Source organism: Netta rufina (assembly GCF_964035555.1).
Source record: "Netta rufina genome assembly, chromosome: 1".
NCBI classification, from domain to species: Eukaryota; Metazoa; Chordata; class Aves; order Anseriformes; family Anatidae; genus Netta; species Netta rufina.
This window is the reverse complement of record NC_140123.1, coordinates 122,980,211-123,001,689: the sequence shown is the minus strand read 5'-3', so window position 1 is coordinate 123,001,689 and position 21,479 is coordinate 122,980,211. Positions and strand designations below refer to the sequence as shown.

The window sequence follows — 21,479 nt, the reverse complement described above, 5'->3', positions numbered from 1 at the left end:
AAAATGAATGTGTACACTCCTTACATCTAATAGGGTAATAAGAAAAACAAGGAAAAAGAGCTACAAGAAAACAATTACTGCCTGGATAACTTAACACAAAATTTCCTCTGCTACCTTCAGTTTTAGTTGCATTCATACTCATCCATGGTGAACTTATAGAAGGGTTGGTAGAACAAAGCAAGTTTTTATCTTAAGGCACAAAAGTCATAATAAATAAGAATATATTTATTTTTGAAACAACATGTTTATTGATACAAGACCTGTATGTGTGTTTGATACAACTGCTTACAAACAGCAAGAGTCAATGTTCTGATAGAAGTGAGCATACAATTCTGAAAACTTCTTACACAGCTCTTGAATACTGGGTAATATGAATAGACATACAAAGTAATTTGGCTTTCATGCTGATATTCTAGTAATACTCAGTAAAGATAATAATAAAATTCCTAATGTAGCTGTATTTCAGGTCAGCTCATTGCTATACTCTATTCAACTGGGGAACCCCACACAGAAGCTGATGAACTTGTCAGAATCAAGATGAAGAGATTCTGTTGTAGTACACTCAAAAGAGGCTAATGCAGTACAACTATAGATCTCAGGTTTTGATTTCTGTTGTCAATAAGTTGCTCAAAAGCAGAGCACAAACAGTATTACCAGAACAAGCAGTACTTTAAGATAAATATCCATTTGCTTCATAAGACATATGACAAACTGCTGAATAACAGTTTTTCTGAATTAATGGAAATTGCTTACCTCATCATAATAAGCTCTTAGATCAGCTCTTTTAGACCGTAAGTCCCAGAGTACTACAGTCCCATTTTCATAGCCTATCAATAGCTGGGGGAGGGAAACAAACACAATTATACTTTCAAATAAAAAAGGCATATACAAATATTGAAGAACTTCAGAGTTTTAAGAATTTTTTTTCAAAATATATAAGCACTATAAAAAGAAAATGCCAAGTGGATGTGCAAGACTGTAGTTTAGTCATGACTGACAATGCAAGTTCTGATATGAAAATAAAACATGCTTTATACACCTTTTTTTTTTTTTTTTTTCCTGCAAGAATATGTATGTGGATAGTCTTCACAATTTTATGCCTATTGAGAAAAATACAAATATACCATGTTCCTCTCTGCTCTTATTTTCCTTGTCCCTAGGTTGAAGGGAAAACAGTTTGACACCCAAGAGATTACTTAAATAATGTAAAACCAAAGAGTCACCAGATTAAACTCTCACTCAGCTAGATACATTTCTTTAACTCCTGCCTTCTATTTCTTTAAAACATTTTGAAGAACTCCTGTTGCAGAAAATAAATTACTTACTTTTCTACAAAATTGAAAATAAACTAACCAGTATGCTATTTTTTACTTCTTCTAGAATTAGTATATCATAAAATCATGCACACCTGAGACATACAAAGTAAGACTTGTCAAAAGATTAAAGAGGAGAAAAAAATGCTCAGGAAAAAAAAAAAAAAGAATGAACACAATGTGTTCTTTTTATTTCTATTGAAAAGAACTAAATTATTCATCTGTCACTATAGCGAGTACCCTTCATTTGAATACAGTGCACTCCAGATCTTATGGAAGATATGACGTCTGGCCTACTTAGTTATTCTGCAAATTTCCTCCCAGAGAGTCTGTTTTCCTAAGAATCTGTCTTTGGACGTGAAGACTGGGAACGACCATAATGGCAGACTCACATATTTTGGTTATAGACTATTTTTATACATCTGGCAGTGATAACTGCAATTGTTCTTTGTCCATAAATACATGGAGCACAGATTGCAGGCAAGAATTTACAGTTATTAAGAATCTGAGTGGAAGAATTACAAGGCTATCTTTTAGTCTGTGAAATATTACCACAATCTTTGCTATCACTCACTTTAGCTTGCATGTCATTAAAAATAAAACTGCTGGACTTTTAAACAAAACATCATTTTTTTTTCTAAGTCAAATATCATCAATACATCAATACTGCTGTATACAGAGTCTAGGAACACTCTAGTCTCTCAATCATACAAGATATGATTCTCTGTATTGCCAGGAGAGTATTCTTTATGTGGAGATGAATTACATGATCTGGGAATGACTTACAGTTAATATATTTAATACCTGAATAGGAACAGTGTTTGATTATTTAAGAATTTTACTCCTGAACAATATTCGAACTGTCTTGGAGAAATTCCAGAACGTTTAACATTTTTTTCTCTGGACAGGCCCATATGGGATTCTGTAGCAGAGTAAATGTAAAACAACATTCCTTTCTGAAAGCATACAGCTAACTGGATAGCACCAGTGTCAGGATGCCATATGGTATTCTGACATGGTAGATCGCCATTGGGGAAGTGTACAAAGTGCCTTACTGCAACTTCTTTCGCTGCTTGTGGAGTGATCCTAAACAGAGACGACTGTATATCCAGGAGTTAGTGACCCACATAACAGCTAACCTGCATATGTGCAGGCCTGTGCTGTGATATGGTGTGCTCCACATATTCTTTGACTGCAAGATAAACTTAGCCGGGTAACTGTAAAGGAGAAACCTGTAAGCAGCTCCCACTTAGTAATGGTAATTGTAGTACCCTTGTGTCCTTGTCTTTATGATAATGTAAACCAGTATGTTCTCATCTGAACAGCCTTTTACTTGACAGTAGAATTGAAAAAAAATATAAATATATCTATATATTTATATACATCTGAAAGTAAATCTTTTAAGAGCTCTAAAGACCAAAATACTGGCAAACTTCTTCACAGATGGGATCAGCAGAGTGTGTTGTGTCCTTATTGGAGGCCATCTGATGCTGCACAACTTGCAGCTCCCATCATCTCAGGAACATAAGATTATCTATCTTATCTTTTTCCTTTTTATGTTAAATCCAATAAAATGTAGATAATGGATATCTTACAGAGTCTGAGTGCTTTTCTTACTGTCTTCACTAGTGCATTACAGCTGGGTATCAAACCAGATGGGTTTGGTTTGTATCTACCTGTATTCTTTCCATCTCAGTTTTCATACAAATATAATCGGGAAATGAATAGAAAAGCATTTAGTATGTGACCCTGTTTCATAATAAGCTTTTTTCCCAAGCGCAGCAGGCTTGCCTTTTGATTTGTATCATTCTTTTTGCAAAGATATTGTGCTCCAGGTAATTACTAAAAAGGTTAAATACCTCCTGTCAGGGACAGCCTTCCACCTGATCTGTTGCTGAAATGCTTAATGCACAATGGCACTATAGAACTGCAAGATAAAAAATACTGTGATTTCAGGGAAGAAGTTAAAAGATGAACAGATCTGCTGCATAGCCAGGAATCTCTTTCTCATTTGCTCAGATGGTAGCCATGCTGCTTAACTAATAGTCCTGTGGTATGACAGAGTCAGAATTCCATCAGGGTGAATGTGATTGGTCTCATTGCCAGTATATTCCTGATGCTCTGAACTCTAACCTGCCTGAACCATAGAAAACTCAAATGTTCTCACTCCTCTTGGCTATTGTAAGAGATCTGTAAGACAAGCTCTGTGTCTGTACTAGTTGATATGGTGAAAAATAAAACACCCATAAATGCAGTTGGAGGAGAAAACAGACAAACGAGAAAAATAAGTATGTATAAAAGGAGTCCAGGGGAAAAAAAATAATAATAATCCCAATTGTGTTTCTGACACCTCGTTTATCGTGCTTAATATGATTAAGAATCATAAAGTAGGCTGCATAGAATTTAAAATATGGAGGAATCCTGGCACAACCTTCCTCGTCCAGTGGAGTTGCTCCACATTCTGACTAAATAAATCCTTATTCCTGAAATGTTTTTGATGATGATGTTTAAGGGAAATTTCTCCTTTACAATCAGCATCTTGCATCTTGGTACATGCCAGCCAGCCCCCTGGTAGCACAAAACAGCCATGGGGAGAAAAAAGAAAGCCTGCCAAATGCACACTATATTTAGGTGTTATTAGATCTCAGAACACAGACTCAGAGATAGGAACTTTACTCCACCAGCTAATAGTTAATAACATTAAACCTTTTCCTATTAAACTTTCTCTAGTTGCTGGGAAACTACAGATCATTGCAGTTAATATCTTCTTCTGTGTCAGCAAGAAAAATCCTGTTTGCTACATTTCTGCCACTTACAAATGTCTGTGTACTTCAGCCTGTTCCTAATGTAGACTTACTCACTGATTTGGCAGACACAGTTCATTAAGTTAATCACTAGGTCCCCAAATTGCTTTTAAGTAGCACACTAATGCCCACATTCTCCGTTGTCTTCCAACCACTGCTTGCTAGATTTGTGACAGAGACTGTCTCCAAAATCTACCTTGGTAGTTTGCCTGGAGGACACTCTGGAAAAAATTTGAATGACAGAAGTCTTCTGGAATTACATTCACTCTTTTGGCACAGAAAAACTAGTCATCAACTACTGAACTTTTAGGATTTATTTATTTATTTATTTATTTTTAATGAATATACAGCTGGCACACAAATTCCCCTGGCTTTCAAAAAGAAATAAATGATTGTCCTAGCTTTGGAAAAATTTGTCCGTGTTTTGGGGCTCTCAAAAACTGAGTGCATCAATCCCATAGGGGAATGCTACTCGTTTACTTCAGGGAAATAAACCCAGAACTGTAATCTGTGGAGTACAAGAATATCTGTATTTCCAGTAATGATTATGACTAAAGTGTTACCCACTTTTTAATTTCTGAAGCATGTGTTAAGAATACTTATATCTGCTGCCAACTCACAAAGTGATTTGGGCAGCGTGCATTCTTCTACCAACATCTTTCAGTGGTCTTTGGTCTACTTGAAGCTGAGGAGCTAAACAAGATAAGTGGATCTCACAACAGCTCTATTACCTGTTTCTTAAGAACAGCTCTACTGAATTAAGCAAAAGGTCTACTTATCACAACAGGTAGGTCTTGTACTTAAATAGCCAAATGGAAATATCAAAGAGCAGTATGTGAGGAAGGCGAGTATTTATACTCTCACATATTCTCACAGCCTGATTCAGTGATAGCCAACTTCTCAACTAGACATAACTCCAGTTAAATTAATCTTTAATAACATTTTAGGAAAATTTAGTGAACCTCTTCCAAAACCCTCACATTGATTTCTCTTGTGTGAACTTTTCTTGTTCCCCCATGTGACCCACATATACTTTTAGCACCTGCAGCACTACTTGGAATAGCTTCTACCCATTGCACATTTGAGAAGGCACTTAAATGGTTTGTCCAGTTTTTGTCAGCTTCATTTGATACTGTGGTGGCAAAATTATTAATATTTAAGATTTGGGAGTTTGGGCTAAGTTTTTCCTAACAAAATGACTGTTTGTTTCAACTAAAAGCTGTGATTCCAAATCCCCGCTTCTCAGCTAAGACGATACTGAGTTTATCCTCTTATAGTCTCCTACAGCCTTCACCAAAAGCTATTTGCATATCATCACATATTCACTGTTTTATTGCCTCAGAATTGAGGCAGCTAACAAGCTACTTAAAGGAGTCCATCCCTCTCACGGATGGATACCTGACTTTGTCAACATTGGAATGATTGGTTTTCCTCACTTTTTTTTTCTTTTTTTTTTTTTTTTTCTTTTCTTTTTCTGAAACAGTATGTAGGTTGGGTCTCTGCAATCACTTGGCAGAGGACGGGGCAGAGAGGGGCAGGTGCTGTCCAAATGTTCCCTCACTATGATCATAATTCATAAAGCTTCTGTCTGAACTGTCTTAACTTGTACTTGTATTGCCAGATACCCAGAGTCCCTAGATCTCTGACAATATCCTTTTAGGGTTTGCATTGAAAGAGACTATGAACTCTTTCTACCCTCTTTGCAACAATTCGCGTTTTCAAACTCAGGATCACAATCAGCTGCTTTCCACAATTAATTGCCTTGTCTGGCTTAGTTGCACCTCATATAGAAAACTTTGCCCCTTCTCTGAATTTATTCTAGTGTGATTACATTCCTTTTGAGATAGGAAGACATGAGCTATACTCTGTATTCAGCAGGCATGTCAACTACGTATTTATGCAATAGTTTTTCTTTTTTTCTACCCTATTCATCTCCAAATAGTGCCTAATTGTGATTTGATTTTTTGATCTCTACTGAGCACTGAACTGGTATTTTTATTGAGCTATCAATCACCATTCTACGATCTTGATACTAAACAGTAATAATCAGCTCAGACCCATTGTTTTATATGTAAAGTTAGAAATATTATTTTCCTCCTTCCCTATCACTTCCCACTATTTACGCAGAATACTTAGCAAAAGATATTATTTAACCTGCCATTTTGCTGCTGAGTTTCTCAGTCCCTTAAGATCCAGCAAACCTTATCACATTACTGCTTACACTTTTTCTAGGTTGTTTATAACTATGTTGAACAGCAAAAGTCCCAGAAGTTTGGGTTCTTTTTCTTTTTTCCTTTTCCCCTTTCTGAAAAAAAGTCTGATTTTTCCTCTTATTTTTTCAACCAAAGGTTGATGTGAATTAGTTGAAAAATTTAGTTTATTTTTTTCTCTAATATTGTATCTGTTCATCTGGAGCTGTCTTTTGATTAAGTGCTTCAAACTTCTCTCATGTCTCTGTGTACCTTTTACTAATATTTTCCAGTAAGTATCAAACTGCCGATTCCACATTCTGCAAATCTGCAAGTAATTTGTTAGCACCAATTTGTTTTTTACACCACCCTCAATCTATCAATGATATAAACAGCTGCACTGGGATGGTTTCAATATGTCTTGCATTCCTCACTCTTTCTCCCCATAAACTTCTGATGTTTGTTTTTAATAGGGATCCACCTGATTTTGCTGTTACCAGAGCTTTGCTAGTATGCCAGTAGTTCATCAGTGCCCAGATATCTCCAAAGTGTCCTCTGAGCAATAAGCAACTGTATTTACAAGCAGTAACAGAAATTCAGAACGTTTCTAGTTTCCAATAACTATAGCAGTTTCTTAAGTGAGACACACTGTTGAATAGATACACCATTTGTAAAATGCAGTCCCTTATAAATACTCACTGAAATGCAACTGGTGAAAGTGATCAAAAAGATAAAATAGTTAAATAGCTTAGCATTTTAGCAAAATGCTAAAAAAAAAAAAAAAAAGGAAAAAAAAAAGGGACAAAACAAAAAAGAAACAAACAGTAGCAGCACAGAAATAGAAACAGTTATGATAAAACTGGCATTCTGGCAATCAAATTTCATTTTGGAAAAGATACCACAGAAATAAAGCCAACTCAGATTTTGCCTCCTGATGGTATCAATCACAACCCTAACACTCTAACTAGTAGTTTTGCTTTCACTTCTTGACAGCTCTTTGCTATTCTCAGCTGCTCACAAATGGCAGCAAGTTCCAAATGGGGGTTGCTATCATTGTTATTCTTGCATAAGAAGGGACTTAAAAAATCTCATGAGAACTTACCGTAATGCCTTCATAATAGCATGCTTTTGCAAATACCAAGGTCCTGACACACTTTTTAGTCAATTCTTACTTTAGCAAAACTCACATTTATTTAATAAGGAACAATTTTGACTGGCTAGAAGTTTCAAAGGATGTTGTCTGTATCACAGATTTTTACTCATTAACATTGTCCAAAGACTGTCCAAAGATTTTTTTTTCTTAAAAACTGGAAAACAGTGACAAATATATAATGAAAGCAGATAATATAATTAGTGAATAAGAAAAGAGAAAGAGCTATTAAGGTCAATGAAGGCTATGAAATGTTGCAATATTTTTTATCGTTAGTTGTACTCACTTTTCCCTCATCTCTTGGGCTGTCACTTAAATGTACAACTGGCCCAGGGTGAGTCTTTGTGGATCTGCAAAACAAAAATCAATTTAAATCTGTGAATTTTTTCTTTGCATGAAAAGCTAGATGCTTACCTTAATTGCTAGGTATGTTAACACATATCTCCAATAATTTAAAAGCCATTCTAAAAAGTCCACAGGGGAATACTGTTATCTGAAAATAACCCATACATTTTCATATTCAACTGTACTTCCTTTTTGCCCTGTTAAAGCAAAGATTCTCTATCACAGATAAATGCTTTCTTCTTCTTCTTCTTCCTTTTTTTTTTTTTTAAATTTAAATCTCACTTTTCGACCTATTACAGATTATTTTTTTCTAAAGCTTTTTCTGCCTTTTCTGTTGTCCATACTCTCTTTCTGCCCTCCCTGCTTTCTTGCCCGATTTCAAGGCCAATCTGTCAAGGATTTACAGTCTCTGCTGGATTCTCTTCAGTAACTAATAACCTGCTCCAGGTTGGGCTTTCCATGGGCTGCAGTTCATTCAGGAAATACTCCTACTGCTTCAGTGAGGGGGCCTCCACAGGCTGCAGTGTGGGGAATTGCTCTGACATGGTCCTCTCTGAAGATTTTTGAACTGCCATCTTTTCTGAACAGAACTTTAGGCCCTGGCAGTCATACAGAGAAAGGAGACAAGAATCAAGTCCACAAAGCTTCAGGCTATTTGAATGGCTGCATAGCACAGGACCTTTCTTTCACCTAGGATCTGGGGTCAGAGCACACATCCCCCGAAGTTCAGGTAAGGATCCAGACTTGCTCTCCCTATTTATATGTCTGGGTCAACAGTGGTCACCAGGAAAAGAAATATGGCATGGCAGGTATGGCAGGGCATATAAAGTTTTCCTGGAGACCACATCTAAAATGACATAGGCTACAAATTGAAAAAAAAGTTTTGTAAGAAAATTAAAGAAAGATTAAAACAAGCTTCTCCAGCCAAACTACTCAAAGGAATTCCATAAATTAACCATGTTATTCTTCTTTTGGCTCAAATACTGAACTAGAGCAAAACTGGCCTCAAAACATTTTATACTACCAAGTCAGACTCCAAATCAAGATTGAGAAGTAATCCATACTCTGAGTAATCCATATTGTCCTTTCCAAAGCAGTCACCTAAAAGCTGAACAACCTTCCAAAAGGATATATAACTTATACCCCTATTACCCTATACCCCATTCCTTTACAAATGTTTTAACATAACTGCGAGCTGCATATACAAAGCTAGTGGCAATATGGCAAGACATTCACATGGTGAACCTTCTCCATGAGATGATCCCCTGCCACCATCTTCAGCTTTGTCAGATCGTGTTTCCACAGACAGCTGCAATGTTACTTTGCTACATGAGGTCGAGGTGAGCAAGGCTTCCACAAGAGCAATTTGCAGCATATCCTAGCATGGAAGTGAGATCAGCAAGAAAGCAGAGGATAAAACTGTTTATGCAGTATCATTCTATACAGGCTGTCTTCAACAGTGCCAGCAGCAAGTACCCATTTGGTTGGAGTCATGGCAAACAACCACTTTTGCAGACAAGCAGGCAGCAGGAGATTTGGCTGTCATTTTTATCCAAGCCAACTTGCCAAAGGGGACCCTGCAAACTGAGTTGCTGCTTCTTAGTAACCTATACTGAAATTAAAAAAAAATAATTTCCATACCACCAGACCTGGAAACAGGCAGGGTAGATAGGCAGCGACAGTGAACTGAACAGTGATATGAGCGTATTTGCAAACAGGGATTAGGCCCACAAGTATCTTGTACTGCTAGTCCTCAAGGAATAAATACGACAACTGGGGATATTTTAGCCTGCTTTGAACTGTTTCTACATAGATTCACCTATTTGAACTAGTTGGTGTATGGTGAAGGAAAGAACTAGATCTGTTTGGGGTACATGCTGCCCATGCTATACAGTGCAAAGTAGGAAGAAAAGGAATAAGAGGGAAATTTGGGAAGAGCGAGAGGCAGCATAAAGAATTTCACTTTTTTTTTTTTCTTTTTTTTTTTTTTCTCCAGATAAGAACCACTCCTATACATTGTGAATTCACTTTTTCCTCCCTTTGTGCCTGGCTATAAGCACTGCTTCTCAATGTTCAAAACCAGTGCAGTCAGCCAGGCAACACCATGCTGGTCACTGTGACAGAAGAGGGAGCAGAGCCAAGCAAACATCAGGCATGAATAAGCTGGCGAAAGATGAAATGGTGCAAGGAGCACATGCAGACATGCTGGCTGGCAATACATGCAGGTTTTGGCCAGTTATTCCAGCCCGTTGAGCCGACCAGCATGCAGGTTGGGTAGATTGGCCATACAAGCGTTGGCATTTGACCAGGAATGTTGGCAAAAATGGGGTAAATGGAGGGAACAAAGAAAAGAGCATATCGTCTGTCTAAGATATGGGCTGATCCCATTCAAGCTACTCTTTGTATCTACTTATTATAAAAGAACAACTTAGATGTATTTGCACAAACACTGTTTTCTTTTTAAGATATATATTATGTCATTGCTTACTAAAGAACACATATTTTGTGTAGAAGCAGTGTTACATAAGTTGTAGTCACTCTACATTACATCTAACTTTACAGCAATTATACTTTCATTGTCACAAACTAGTGCTCCCTCTATAAATGATACAAAGCCATCTTTTACTACCAGTCTTATTTTTATCTTATATTCTTTCAGAGATGATTTCCATACTGAGACCTCAGCTAAAAGGGGCGTTCTTCACTAATACAATACTTTTTCCTACCTCATCCATTTCTCTACCTTGAATCTATTGTACTACAGTAGCTGGAGGATCCTGGGAGGTTTGCCACCTGAAACAATGCAATAAAATTTCTTTTTGCTTTTCAGGACATTAGGCACCTTTTGTTTCTTTCAGGAGTAATTTCAGTTTTATTATTAGGTTCCTAGCTATTTTGTCTGTTTTGCTGAGTGAGAGCTTCACTCATATTATCAGAAAAGTTAATACCAACCACTGCACACTACATTTGGAAGATTTTATTTTTCCTTTTTCAGTTCATTTATATTTATATAAGTAGTCCCTAAATATTTATATTATTTTACTCTTCACTATTGTAATAATTTACTTGTTCTGTATTATAACTGACTAGGTCAGGCTTCTTCCATTTTCTTCCTATTTTATCATTTTAGTCTAGCTAGTATTTCACTCTATCAAAAGACTCAATGAAACATTGCTCTACTTTCAAACCTACACTAGCAGTCTTAGGTTCAATTCTTGTTAGCTCTTTATGATAAACATTGGATGAAGGAGGCAAGGTGTTGGCAGCCAGGAGGCTGCAGGGGTGGCCTCTGTAAGAGGCCAGGGGCTGCTCTGTGCTGGATACAACCAACTCCAACAGACCCAGTACAGGATGCAGCTGAGTCTTGTGGCACTTTGGGTAAAAGGTACTTAGGAAAGGGCAAAATGCTGCACGGGCAATAAGAAGTGAGGAAAAAATGTGAGAGAAGCAATCCTGCAGACACCAAGGTCAGTGAAGAAGGAGGGAGAGGAGTTTCTCTAGGTGCCAAAGCAAATTCCCCTGCAGCTCATGGTGGAGGAGGCTGTTCCCCTGCAGCCCAAGGAGGATTATGTCAGAGCAAATCCCCACACTGCAGCCTGTGGAGGCCCCCTCACTGAAGCAGCTGAGTATTTCCTGAATGAGCTGCAGCCCATGGAAATCCCAACCTGGAGTAGGTTTATCCTGAAGAACTGTAGTCCATGGGAAAGACCCACTCTGGAGCAGGGAAAAGTGTGAGGAAGGAGTGGCAGGGAGGAACTGTTATGGACTGACTACAACCCCTGTTCCCCATCCCACAGTGCTGCTTCAAATTTTGTCTTAATTTCTGACTGTCCAATTCTATATTTAAATGGCTATAAACTAAATAATAGTTGAACTGAGTATGTTTTGTGCATTGATAGTAATTAATAATCTATCTCCCACAGGCTTTTACATCTTATTTTCTTCCCCTGTCCTGCTGAGAAAGGGGAGTGAGAGTTGGGTCAGGATCTTGCAGTCAGCCAGGGTCTGCCCAGCGCAAATACCCTGATCGCTTAGCAGCTGTCAGCTTTGATTATACATAGGAAAAAGGAAGCAGTCTACTAAGTTTGGCAGTCATAGTACTAACTCTGTCAGGAAATAAGGAAGGATCTGTTTCAAATAATTGCAGAGCCTAAAACTCAATTCAGACTTGCCATCACGGTTAACATCACACGTGGAGTTGCTGGGGTGATGACAGCTGATGTTCCTAAAGCATTTTGAAATTGAAAAGCCTGCTACCCAGCAGTATTTCTACACTACCTTTCCAGGGCTCCAAGAAATACTGTTGTTTTTTTTTTAATATACAAATCAAGCAAAGCATTTTCATTAGAACTGATACATCTTTGGACTAACCAACAAGGAATATCCACAAGGTGCAGCTTTTGGTTTGGTTTGGTAAAGGACACACACGGTCAGTCCCATACTGGGGGAGATGTTCTGGGGGCATACACTGGTACAAAATAACACCATTTTCAGGTGGAGCAGGAAAAAAATATGCATGAAAGGATAATATTTTTCCATTGCATATGGCCTTTCCCTTGTTCCTCTGAACCAGACGTATGGCTGGATCCAGGAAAGACATGACAAATCTTCTCTGGCAAGACATCTTTCTTGCTTCTCCTGAAGTGATGTTATCTTTCTCCCAGTACAGGGCTGTGGCCAAGAACCCAAAGCTAGCCCTCTGTGCCACACATTAAGACTAGGAATAGTCACGTATGCCAAAGGCAGCCCAATGCCTTGTGTGACATGCATCTTATTTTTTCCTCAAGGAAAGTATGTATAAATAGAAACAGCAGCAATGTTTTTTGGAGCCCTAGAGAAGTGTTGCATGCAAAAGAACTGCCAGGCACTATAATCAATTTCTCCTAAGGGTAGACATCAAGACTGCACTACAAGTAGGATTATGTGAAGCAATTATTTTGTTAACTATATTATATCAATAAGATTAGTTTACAAAACCCATGAAACACTATCAGAGCTACAGATACAGTAATTACTACTTTCATACTGTAGATAACACTGCATGTAGAAATGTCTACACATGAAAACATTTTGCCTTATGTAGCTTTAGTATACATAAAATGTTTTGTTTCTCCTCACTACTGTTAGAGTAGGTTTGTCAAGAAAATTGGGAAGTCGTATACTGCCATTGCAGAACAGCAAAGAAAGAAAAATGTTGGTGAATTGAATTAAAAGCAAAGGCAAGGATACAACTCCTGGAAACGATGAAAAGGTGCTGGGAAACCAACCAAACTTGAAGCTATCTTGAATAAAACACACTGCTGCTGATGCCAGATACTTTTGTATAGGCATTTCTTCAAGCTGTCTTTAAGACATCATGTAAAAAGTAGATCCTAGCCCTAGAGAAAGGGCAAAACACAGAAGAAGCAGTAGGAGAAAATAAGGCATAAGTGAAATACTTGAGCAGAGAATTCCTCAAATACTAGCTGGGCTACAGCTGAGAGTGACTGAGATAATAAAACTCTGCAAAGATATGAGAAGAATAAAAAAAGAAAGCCAAGTCCATACATGGCAGAAAGAAAGAAAAAAAAATAAGGTCAAGTCCCCAAAATATAATCTATGATCTGCAGTAAAAAGTTCCTGAAGCAAAAACTACCTTGAACGGAGCAAGAAAGAACAAACTAATGATATAAAATTCTGCAATACTTCATAGCCTTCACTGACCTCAATAGCCTGCAAAAACAGACTACAGAAGAATTTAAAAATGGAGCAAAGGGCTCCCATAACAGCTGTACAGAACTAGAAGTTTGTTAACAAACTAACAGTACTTTGAACTGTTGTGCACTTCTTCAGATGTCTTTCTTGACAACAGTGAGTTTTAACTTATCTGGTGCATGTTTCTTTGTGGGAAATGAGAGACCTGATATGCTGTAAGACTTGACTCTTAATTGAAACAGGAATGAAATAAAGAAGCTATTCACTATACAAAAGGAGTCTTCAAAAAACTCATGAAAATGCATTTTTTTAAAAATATGTTTTATTGTAAAACTAGAAGGCTGAAAAAGAAGGCTTCAGTGATTTTATAATTTGGACCCAGGAAAACAAGGAAAATACATAGACAATGCACTCACCATCATTCTGGGAAATAGTATGCCCTCTAAGAAACAGAGTAACTTAAGTACTGTTGTAAGAACTTTGTGAAATACTAAGGCAATCTCTAAAGCAGGCAAAAGAAATATGAGACAAAACAGAATCAAATCAAGAGAAAGCTATTTTCCTCTTGAAAAAAAATGCATGCATAATTACAGAAGTATCATACTAATGATTTCTGACATGAACAGAAACCTACTGGTGGTAGAAAGTGATAAAAGTTGTTAGGAGAGGGCAAAGAAAAACATTTATATTAGTCATTTTTAAATAATTGGATATGACTGAATGTAACAGTGCTGAGAAAAGGATGTGCATAAGCAGATATTTCTGTTGTGCCAGTAGTTAGACATATTCTGTACTTCTGCTGTTAGAAAGGTGAAGTGCACCAGAGATTTTAGACTATTTTCATTATATTTTCATTTCATGAAATATAAGTCATATTTCATTCAGAAATATTTTCATTGGTAGAGTCATGGTGATATTGAAGAGAATGAATAAGTTAGATATTCTAGTTCCTAGATTTGATCCATAAGATGTGAATAATGTAAGTAATAATCAGTTCAACCTCAAGATACAACTTAGACAGAATTTCTGAAATATCTAGAAGAGAGACACTTTTCAGCTTGCACTTCCTTTTTATTAGAATTATTTCCATTTGGGTCGGAGCAGAGAGGGTGGCAGTTGCTCCTAGACTACTATCGCTCCTTCTGTGTGCTGCTTTCCTTTACCACAGTGGAACTGCTGGCTCTGAGACACAACTAGGGAATGGGGTTTGGCCAGAAAGAGCTAAGAAAGCAAAGACCAAGTAACAGCTCTGTAATAAATCAATTCCAACTGAGTTTCAATTATTCATTCAGTTACTCATTGGGGTGTTCAAGCACTAAAACTTGCATGCTCACGAAGGAGGTTACAATGCACATCTCCCATTTTTGAAGTTCAGTGGACTCACAGCAACATCTTCCTTATCACAGATACCAGGTAACCTTCCAAAATGTATGATCCTGCCGTCTGAGAAAATGAATCTCAGTGTTGTTGGAGTAGATGCAGACACATGCTAAACTTACAGACTATACCTCTCTTCCAGACTTATTTCCAAATATTTTGAAGGAGAGAAACAGTTTGCATATTAGAGTAGAAGACAGAATAGCATCATGAGTACTAAACATCTTAAAGTACTAGCTCTGCTACATGCCATAGAAAAGACAAATCAAAAGTTTTGAGTTTTTCTTCATTCTTAGCTGAAAAGATGCTTCAGATGCTTACAGAAATAACTGAGACCAGAACTGTTAGAGCAAATGTTTCTGAACTCCCCATGTTCTAATTTTCTTTCTTAGCACTTGACAAGGTCAGGTCCACTGAATTTTACAGTGCATATGATTTATAAAGAACTTTTTCCCTCAACTTCTAGAATCAGTTATGCCTCAGTATTGAAAATAATCTCAAACCAAAGGGATTGGTTTCCTTTACATTATTAGTCTATTCAGGCCTTAATTTCTCAGTAATAATAAATACTGTTTAAAGCAAGCTGGAGAATCTCTCTTATAAGAAAAGTACCTATGATAAATAGCTACTTTGACTATCTTTTTGACATACTTCTCTACTAGGTACTTGTGAATGGACCCTTATGAGAAAAAACACTCACTCCAAAATGTTATATTCTACAGATCTTTCAGTATATTTTGATAGAAAATTAGACACACATACACACACAAAAATCACAAATGGTAACAAGCTTTCAAGGGGAAAAAAAAATAAATCAAACCTAAAGCCAACTTTCTAAGTCAAAGTAGACAATGCAGGACAAGGTGATTCTTTGCAAAATAATCACTATTAGAAAAAAAATAATAATTCTGTCAGTCATTTGATAGGTGTCACTGACTGACAAGCTATTTTTTTGTTGTTCCGAGGATAAATGTCTGTTATCTGGAAAAAAAAAAAAAAAAAAAAAAAGCCGTCTCATTAAGTGTCACAAAACAGTTTGAGGGGTTTAAGCCCTGGTAAATCCACAAATAGACTAAAATGAGTTGCTGGAATATGTTATCTACACTCCCTATTTTTTGTGCCTATGCTATACCATTGATTATATTATTTACTGAGCAAAATCATCATGGCCTCATAGGGACAAATTCTGTCCACGATGAAAGTTTAGAATATAGCTTGTACGTGTTTTCCAAAGGGAAGAAATGACAACACAGATATTCAGGTTATCTTGGCCATAGTGTTAGCAAAATATGTGGAGGTCCTCTTTAACCATGTTCTGAAAAACTAACACAAGTGGAATTTTAGTATTTTTGTTTGTTTGTTTGTTTTGTTTGTTTGTTGATTGGTTGGCTATGTGTTGTTTGTTTTTAACTCATAGTTTGACATGCCAAAGTTGAAGCATTTCAGGCTTTTAAAAAAGTAATCTGTTCAATTTCCTATTGTTTTTCATTGTATAGCCTTAAAATCCGAATGACAACTGAGTTAAATCCTCGTTTTGAAAATTCACAGATATTTCATTAGAGTCACTTCCAAGGCTGGCAAGAGGAAGGATTTTGAAAGGAAGACAAGTTATGTTGGTAGCCTTAGTCTGCAGTTTTAGAAACCGTGGGTAAAAACTGCACAAAGAAGGAAAAACTCTTCTTCGAGCTCATTTGTGCAGATGACACAAAAATCTGACACACTCAAAGTTCTATTTATAAATCCTCCATCTAAGCTGAGGACTTGAGGACTTGAATATAGCAGCAGAGCAATCATTTTGCTGGGCTTTCCTTGCCAATAATTTTGACACAAATATGCCTGCACAGAAGGTAAACCCTCTGCTTCCAATCTTTATAGAGAGTAGTAGCATCTTCAAACTAATCCCACACTCTGATATGATATAATCTATCTCAGAATGAAAAACAATCCTATGAGCATTATTACTCTGTACAGGTTCATTCACGGCAATACTGCAACTGTTCCTGAAGGTATACATACATATATACATACATTTTCCCATTTTCTTTCAACTTTTAAAGTATCTAACGTCAATAGGCCTTATCAGCCTATGCAGCCCTGAAAAACTGAGTTTCATAGCTGATCTTACTGCAAACAGGAGGTTGGTCCAGAAAACTCCAGAGCAGCCTTCCAACCTGAATTATTGTATGACTCTGTAATACTAAAATAAATAAATTATTCTGAACTTAGAAGATTCAAAAAATATAATCAATTATGAACATATCAATGGCCCAAGACAAAATTGTTCTCTCAAATATACTGCTCAGTACAATTATAAAGGAAAGTCTACTAACATAAGCCCATACTTATCAAACACACTTAGAGTTAATAGCATTCCTGTTAAAAAGTAATCTAAGTTATATTTTTACCTACAAGAAAGCAAGAGGATTTGAAGAGACATTGGTCTGTTGTTATGTGATATTCCAGACAGTGTTCAAATGAATTTACTAGGAAAAAAACACATACTTTCAATGTCAGCAGTGCTAGAACATCTATTAAAGGTGGCTGCTGTGGCAAACATTACTGTTATCCCCACCAGCCTCTTATTCTAATATGGAGAAATTAATCCAGAAAGCGTTGCACTATTTACCTGTGTAGTTACAGAAAAGTACAGCTTCTTACATCTGATACCAAGGAGTACATGAAGAGGATACAGCCTTCTTAGACTAGCACATTGCTTATAGGGATCAAGGTATACTTGGAAGACTGACAGAACGAGAAGCAGCATGACTGAATACCTGTGCTCAACCGTCACCAAAGCAGTAAGGTGAAAAACTAGCTTTTTAGAAGAAGAAACAATGATGGTAACCTATCTCAACAGTTCAGAACCAAAGCTTTTTAGTAAGAAAGCCACATACTTTTCACTGAAGATTCACTGAAGAATTCTAATCTGTTCTCATAAGAAATGTCTACTGTGGCCATAAAAACAAAACCAAACATATCCAAAAGAATTTTGAACTGAATAGGAAGTGAAACTTGGTGGAAAGTTTCCTTTTCATACAAACTTTCAGACTTGTTCCTATACAGAAGAAAATCATCATCATATCTGGAGGAAAGAAAATTTGAAAACACACATGAAATGGAAATGTGTTGTTCTCAAATTGTCAAAGGCATTAACTACTCAATAAAATGTACATAATATGTTAAAAAAAAAATAAACAAACACAGAAACGAACAGAAATAAAACAAGAAGACTTCTAATATGTCAACATCATTAAAACAATGTGAGAAAGAAAAAAATAATTAAGATACTTCCCACCCAAAGAACTCATCAAAATTAACATATTGATTCTGTTTTGATTAAATCTCATTCTCCATCAGGATTTTTATTTTTTTTTCAGTAAAACTACTGAACAGAGCTGAGCAAACTCTTACAAACGCAGGACAAACATTCCAAAATTCCTACCAGGACAAAAGATTTAACAGAAGACTGTTTGAATCCTGATTACCTTTCATACCCTTTCATTACCTTTCATTCCCTTAATTTTACCTCTTTTGAAGATAAAATCAGATTTTTGTGACTCTTGTCTTAGTTTGGTAGGGACAGAGGGGAAGGAAGAAAAAGAGGTATCAGTTTTGTCAACCTGTGAGCCATAAACATTAGTGAAGAAGTCAGTAACAACAGAATGTGGGAAAACGAGGGAATGAGAAGGATTTTGTAGAAAAGTGGCTATTATCAATGTGACCTCTGCTTGGGATGAATAGGATCTACCACTGTAGGCCCATAGCCTTATAATTAGATACAGTCCTCTTGGTTCACTGAGCTTGGTTAATTTCAGATTGCTACCTGAGGTAACAGTTTCCTCAGAATATGAAGCAAGTGTCTCAGAAACTGCATGAAATACTATGAGTTTGTCCTCAGCAGTTTCACTTTCTGAAATTCCATAGAGGAAACAGCTGAAAAACACTTTTTCCTTCCTTCTTAGGTTTTTACTTGCAAGAAGCACAGATTTATCCCTCTCAGACTTCTGTGTCTCCTTCCATTGCATACACATGGCATAGGCAACCTGAGTTAGCTTGTCACAGTGCTGTCATTTAATAGACAGCAACATCTGCTCATTACCTCTCCTATCAGTTCATTAGCAACTTTCATCAGGTCCCAACGAGCCAGATTTAACTTTGAAATTAGTCCTGTTTGAAGTAGGAGGATTGGTCTAGAGACCTCCAATCCCTTTTAATCTAAACAGTTCTACAGTTCAATGAAGAAAAGTTTTCCACAGAGTCTTAGGACCAATAATATTCTATTATTCTCTTCAGAGGATGTCTGAAGAAGACTGCGAACAATATATCAATATATATTGATATAGAAAAATATAAATACATAAAAATTGGAATTTGTGGGATTAATAATTTTGTGTATTTCACGTAAGTCAATGGTTAAACAGGTTCCCAAATAACATTTTCTTGTACATGAAAATGCAATTAAATGATCTCTATTATAAATGTAGTTTTCTCACATCTTGTAACAGAACAGCTAATAATACACAGACAGTGATTGAAATAAAAGGTTTTCTAAAGATTTGTAAATACTTGTAACAAAATGTTATTCTTAAAAATGAATCATAAGATAGCTACAAAAATGACCACAGTCACAAATGCAAAAAAAAAAAATAATCTGCACTTACAGTTCTATTGCCTTGTTCCACATGATGACATATCCAGAAAGAATGAAGGACTCAATATTAACAATGTGTGTATTTCCCCTCTCTGTTCCAACATAAAGCCATTTACTCTGGAAAGGTAGATGGCAGTAAGTAATCCTGTAAAGGAAAAACAAAAAAAAATGGACTGAACAACATACCGAATATATATGTTTTATCATTTTTACAGATGAAATAACTGTTCTTTCCATTTTAAAACTTCAGAGAAGCCTCACAGCAGGCACAGCATTCTGAAGAATGTGCAGTTGTTGGAGGTCATCTGCAGAAAAAACATTGAAGAGAACCTGTCTGTCTATGTGAAGGGCAGGGAAAGAGAGACATATCACTTAAGCTCTGACCTACATCACATTACCTGCATGAATAAATTGCACTATGATAGCATCCAAGACTCTTGAGCTAGGCTTTCCTGTTTTCTTTTTTACTATAAGCAATTTTTCCAGTTCAAACAGAAGTTAATGGACATCAGCAGGATTAGTGTTTTGTACAACATATGTGTAACACCATCATAAACACAAGAAAACATTCACTTTCTTGGCTGTTTGGGAAAGTGAGGCACTAAATTAATAGCATTACCAAGTGTAGATACGGATTATATCATAGACATGTTGAAGCCTGTATTTATATCGCTACTACAGGGTGATGAACCTGTGCTTGGAAATATTATCTTGGAAAATGTTATGACAGTTTCTCAATATAACATGTATACAAATTCTCACAGATAAGACAAATGAATAAATTCACGCTCCTTTGATATTATAGTTATTATACGCATTGTATACATGAAGCAAAACTATCTACATAAGATATAAAACTACCTGCTGCTTAAAGCTAATCAAATATGTGCTACTTCCATAGGCTGAAACGTCACCTGTTCTTATGGTATAGCCTAAGGAAATTTGAGAAAATGCAGGTATTTTGCCTGCTATGCTATACATTACTGTACTTAGCATTCAATTCCACAAGCAGGCTATTTCTAGCTTTTATAGACAAGCTAGACGTAAGGACTATGCAATAAATTTTATCCTTAACACCTCTTCCCCCCACAAACATGTAAGCAGCATTTACAAACATAAATATTTCAATTTTAATTCTTATGGTACAGCAATGTCTTAATTCATTACAGAAGAGTGAGAGGGTTGCTGGCTATCATTCAGTAATCTGACCTTCCCCAACATGTAATGTCCTCCAAAGAGAGCATTCAATCATAGAATCAGAGAATGGCTTGGGTTGGAGGGGACCTTAAAGACAATTTAGTTCCAACCCTTCTGCCACAGACAGGGATGCCACCCACTAGACCAGGTAGCCCAGGGCCTTGTCCAACCAGGTCTTGAACACCTCCAGGGAGGAGGAATCCACAACCTCTCTGAGCAACCTGTTCCGGTGTCTCACCAACCTTTTACCAAACTTTGAATTAAAGAAATTGTTAGATATTAATCTAAATTTCACATAATTTCCTGTAATTGTTCCTGTAAGGTATTCTCAACAAACAAAAATATTCCAACCAGACTCTGCACAGTACCTGAAAAGTTCTAATCTAATTCTAGATTCCGTCTAATCATGTGTCAGAATACCTTAAATTGAATGCATTTCAAGTGAGCAAAGAATATTTTTGCTTTATGCATCACACTGAATTGAACAAACTAGAGATATGCAGTCTTCACATCCTAATTTATGGAGAAAATTGTCATTAAATTATGAATCCAGCACAAGGCTTACCTTTCAAAGAAATCTACAGACTTTGTTCTATCCACCTGTACAGGACTCATTTTCTTATTAGCTACCTAATTTTGGCAGTAATTCCGCCACCTTTTGTGGGTAGCAAACCAAGTGTTTCCAAGAGAATTGATTTGAGAATGGAAATCACTGTTTAGCGTGCGTAAATGAAAATGTCTTCAAGCAGCATCTTAGTA

At 36.5% G+C, this 21,479-nt stretch overlaps 1 protein-coding gene across 2 annotated transcripts in view; it reads right to left on the bottom strand.

The window, feature by feature from the left end:
• The window catches only part of STXBP5L (syntaxin binding protein 5L), a gene marked incomplete at both ends in the record, with an annotated part of 190,624 nt that overhangs the window by 77,632 nt on the left and 91,513 nt on the right, over nucleotides 1-21,479 (bottom strand). For both annotated transcript variants that reach the window (XM_084305075.1, XM_084305076.1), the window contains 3 exons: nucleotides 754-837; nucleotides 7,743-7,806; nucleotides 19,534-19,668. In XM_084305075.1, coding sequence (XP_084161201.1) covers nucleotides 754-837; nucleotides 7,743-7,806; nucleotides 19,534-19,668 — 283 coding nt within the window. The remainder of the gene's footprint in view (nucleotides 1-753; nucleotides 838-7,742; nucleotides 7,807-19,533; nucleotides 19,669-21,479) is intronic.